Source organism: Rhincodon typus, chromosome 41 (genome assembly GCF_021869965.1).
Source record: "Rhincodon typus isolate 14 chromosome 41, sRhiTyp1.1, whole genome shotgun sequence".
In the NCBI taxonomy this organism is placed as follows: Eukaryota; Metazoa; Chordata; class Chondrichthyes; order Orectolobiformes; family Rhincodontidae; genus Rhincodon; species Rhincodon typus.
In genome coordinates this window covers 6,280,007-6,283,777 of record NC_063372.1, presented here as the reverse complement: position 1 = coordinate 6,283,777, position 3,771 = coordinate 6,280,007, and the positions used below count along the sequence as shown (strand labels likewise).

Genomic DNA, 3,771 nt, shown 5'->3' with positions numbered 1-3,771 from the left:
CCAAAGATGTCTCAGAGGGAGGAAATTTCTCCTCATTCTAACATTATCAGCCCTGAACCTGATACTTTGCCATGTCCCCCCATTCTAAATTCCTCACCTAGGGGCCAACTTCTCCGTATCAACCCTGTCAAGTCCCTGCTTGTTTCAATGAAATCACTGCTTATTCTTCTAAGCTCCACAGAATATAGACCCAATTTACAGAGTCTCTCATGGAACAAACCTCTCATTCTGGGGATCAATCTAGTAGAACCTTCGGAAGAAAAGCAGCAAGGTTTAACTGATCATATAACATTTAAAAATCAGCATTATCCAATCTTTCATGCAAGAGATCACATTTCAATTTTCTCACTCAAGGGGGCATTGAATAAATTTTAGAAAGCTAAGGGTTGGCACAAAAGTAAACAGGAATTTTAAAAACAATTCCAAAAGCAGTAAGCTGATTTAAGTAATTAATAAGAGTGATCATTCAGAAGTACCAAGCAGCAGAGCTAACTATTAAAACCATTTTGTGTTGCCTTTTCAGTTAAGGAGCAGAGCTAGAGAGAGAGCGAGACTGACCAAGTCCCAAGTCCTGATCATCAGGGAGGGGGAAGGGGATCGGAGCAGAGCTCTCTCCCTCCCACTCATTTTGCACCCTTCAGGTTGAGTAAATGCTATCCTTCCTTTCATTGGACATCTGGCACTGCACTCATCCATCACGGAGACAAATAGTCTCTCCTGCACTCCCATGTGCATAAACGCACACACCTCCCCCACCCTACTGGATGTGGGCACATCTCCCTCCCTGCATGCATGCTCACTCTCTTCCCCCTTCCACACATCTGTCCTGAGCTATAACAGGCAGCTCTTCCATCCCCACCAATCCCAACCTGATGTCTCATTCTCTTCCCCATTCTCCCAACTCAACAAAACTGCTCACTCCCCATTGCGTTCAGACACATCCCTACATCCCCTCCCATTGCAGGCTACGCAAGTCTGTGCAACACCATCTGGACTCTAGTTTGTCCAGAATCCAATGCCTGCTTCTTACACAGGGACTCTGCTGTTTCCGACTCATTTTCAGACTCAGCTTGTTACCTCCTGAGCTGCTCGCTGACTCCCAGCCTTGTCTGGTCACGTGCCCAGCAGGCATCCTGTTCCTTGAAGTTTACCCCATGTCCCTCTCGGTGGTGTTTAGGCCTCAAGTTGCACAAAAGTCTCCAAATCAGAGGGCATTTCTCTTTGTTTGCTGCTGCCACCTACTGGTGAGTCTATCAAAGGTAGAAGAGAAATGGCCTCAGATTGGAGGAGAATTGCCTTACCAGAATCTCCCACATGTTCTAAAACTAGTAAGAACATGGGTGAAAGGCTGTAAGGATCACATGGTGGGCCATAATCCTGCCTGATGAACAAGCCTAGTTTAAAGTGATGGACCATTCCAAGTTTTTCTGCATACTGGTTGATCTAAAGTGCCAATGTCTAAACCGCAATCACCATCCTAACATTACCCAGCAAAATACACAACAGTAATTAAACCAATTAGTTTCAACGCCACCAAGAAGCTGTCAACATAAGAAATGTCACTTTTTCCAGGTTAACATTTTTGAACATTTCAATTAAAATACAAATTATACAGATTAGTAAAACAAGCAACAGGAACACAAGAAAACCTGCCACAAATTTGATCACACGCCTTGATCACACTCACTTTTGCTGATCTGTAGGGTTCTGAATGATTGTTTTCTCCCCATCAATAACATGTTGTTTCAGTTGATGTGATAGCATACCTGAAAGAAAAGAACTCAAATTCTGGTGATGTCAAAAATAAACTTGTATTTGTACAGTACATCACGATGCCTCCAGAGCTTCAACTACAGGAATTGCTTTTTGCATTCAACAATGTAGTGCTGCAAGCAACAAGTACAAGGTTCTATAATCAGGAAGTGAAATGGATGTCCAGTTTAACCAACGCATTAAAAATAGGTTTATGATGGAATCTTGGCCAGAATTTTAATCTCCGCATAGGTCATGGAGTTTTAACAGCCCATCCGGGCAAGACAAGTGGTGTTTCATCTTAACATCTCATCTGAAACACTCAATTCAGCACTCTTGGTACTCCCAACTCCCAACCAAACCACCACCCAGTCAGTCAGATTAATCAGTCCGTAGCATTCCCGACCAAGTTGAAAAGAGCACGAGTTCGAGCCTCGTTGCAAGATTTGAGATGTAACATAGGCTGACCTCTGTATTGCAATGTCAAAGGAGAATGGGATTTCTGGAAACATAATCTTTAAGCTAATACAAACTAAGCAAATTCAGAAGTTAATCTGCTTTGGAGTAGCTGAAATGATACAGACCAGGAACGTTCCAGGTTCCATCTGTTCTTAGCTCATCATGGCTGGAGCATGGGCGTTGTGCTACAAACAGGCCATATACACCGCACATTTAGTGAGAGGTGTAACAGCCTAAGATCCTGCTTAGCCAGTGAACGATGGTGGAAATCTGCAATTTTGGGCTCAGTGATGTCTGTTGATACATGCTATCACAGTTCAGATCTGACCATTTGGGGAGGTATCAGAGAAAACTTCAACAGCCACAGAGCTACACCCAATGATTTGATGTCTGAGGGGCTGGGGGAAGTAATGCCATGGCAGAGAACTGCATTTTTTCTTCACCCCTGCCACCCCACCAAAACAAAACAATTGATGATTTCAGAAAATTGTTCTGAACCCGTTTAAAAAAAAAAAAAACACAAAACCTTAATATTCCTACTTTGGGGACGAACGAAATAGGATTTATGCATTTATGCTTACCCCAATCTCTTATCTATCATTAACTATTACTGAATGGCAAACATTACTGGACATAGTTAGTGTTAATTATCACATTAATTGGGGATGTTTGAGACAAATGCAATTGTTTAAATACTTGCAGCATTTGGAAAAAGGTGACAAATGCACAAATCATTTTTCTCCTCATGGAGAACAGATTATTGCTCCTCGATTGAAAAGCACTCAACTTGCAGGTAAATAAATGATTCTTTGCTCAAACCTCTTAAACGATCTGTCATTCACGAGTCATATATACAGGCAAAACAAGTAACAGAAACAGTTGTGCTGAAGCAGAATGAACAAAAAAGGACCTTCCTGCATGGTGTCCATGCCAGTAATTGTTAGGAGTATTTGTATCTCCATCTATCAGCAACCTTCTCCTTCAAGCTTAGTAAAAGCAGGATATTGGAAAACAGATTCAACGTGAATATCATGTTCCCCATCAACGAGGAAGGTTGGAGACTTGCCAAGACTATTCTGGTCACATTCTGAAAATGGCCCAGTTTTTAGTGATAGTAAGAACTGCCGACGCTAGAGTCAGAGATAACACTGTTGAGCTGGAGGAACACAGCAGGCCAGGCATCAGAGGAGCGGGAAAGCTGATGTTTCAGGTCAGGAAGAAGGGTCCCGACCTGAAACGTCAGCTTTCCTGCTCCTGATGCTGCCTGGCCTGTGTTCCTCCAGCACCTCACGGTGTTAACCCAGTTTTTAGTGGACATGTTTCAGACACTTTGGATGTGGCATTCCCTCCACTGAAGGGTGGTTCCAATTTATAAGACACTTTAAACAGCTGAAGAAAGTGGGATGGTTTTAAGGCTGGAAGAAGCACACGAATTCTAACAAATCAGAACTGGTCATCTCACCTTCTATTGGAGTGCAATTAAAGGACTGAGCAATCTTGTTCCACGCTTCTGTCACTTGAGTATTCTGAAGTTAAAAACAAAAATTCCCTTTAAAGAGT

General features: G+C 42.6%; 1 protein-coding gene across 1 annotated transcript in view; it reads right to left on the bottom strand.

The window, feature by feature from the left end:
• The window catches only part of pa2g4a (proliferation-associated 2G4, a), a 12,320-nt gene that overhangs the window by 1,284 nt on the left and 7,265 nt on the right, over positions 1 to 3,771 (bottom strand). Inside the window, exons 6-7 of the mRNA XM_048618852.1 lie at positions 3,674 to 3,737; positions 1,687 to 1,766 (exon numbers count right to left, since the gene is read on the bottom strand). Coding sequence (XP_048474809.1) covers positions 1,687 to 1,766; positions 3,674 to 3,737 — 144 coding nt within the window. The remainder of the gene's footprint in view (positions 1 to 1,686; positions 1,767 to 3,673; positions 3,738 to 3,771) is intronic.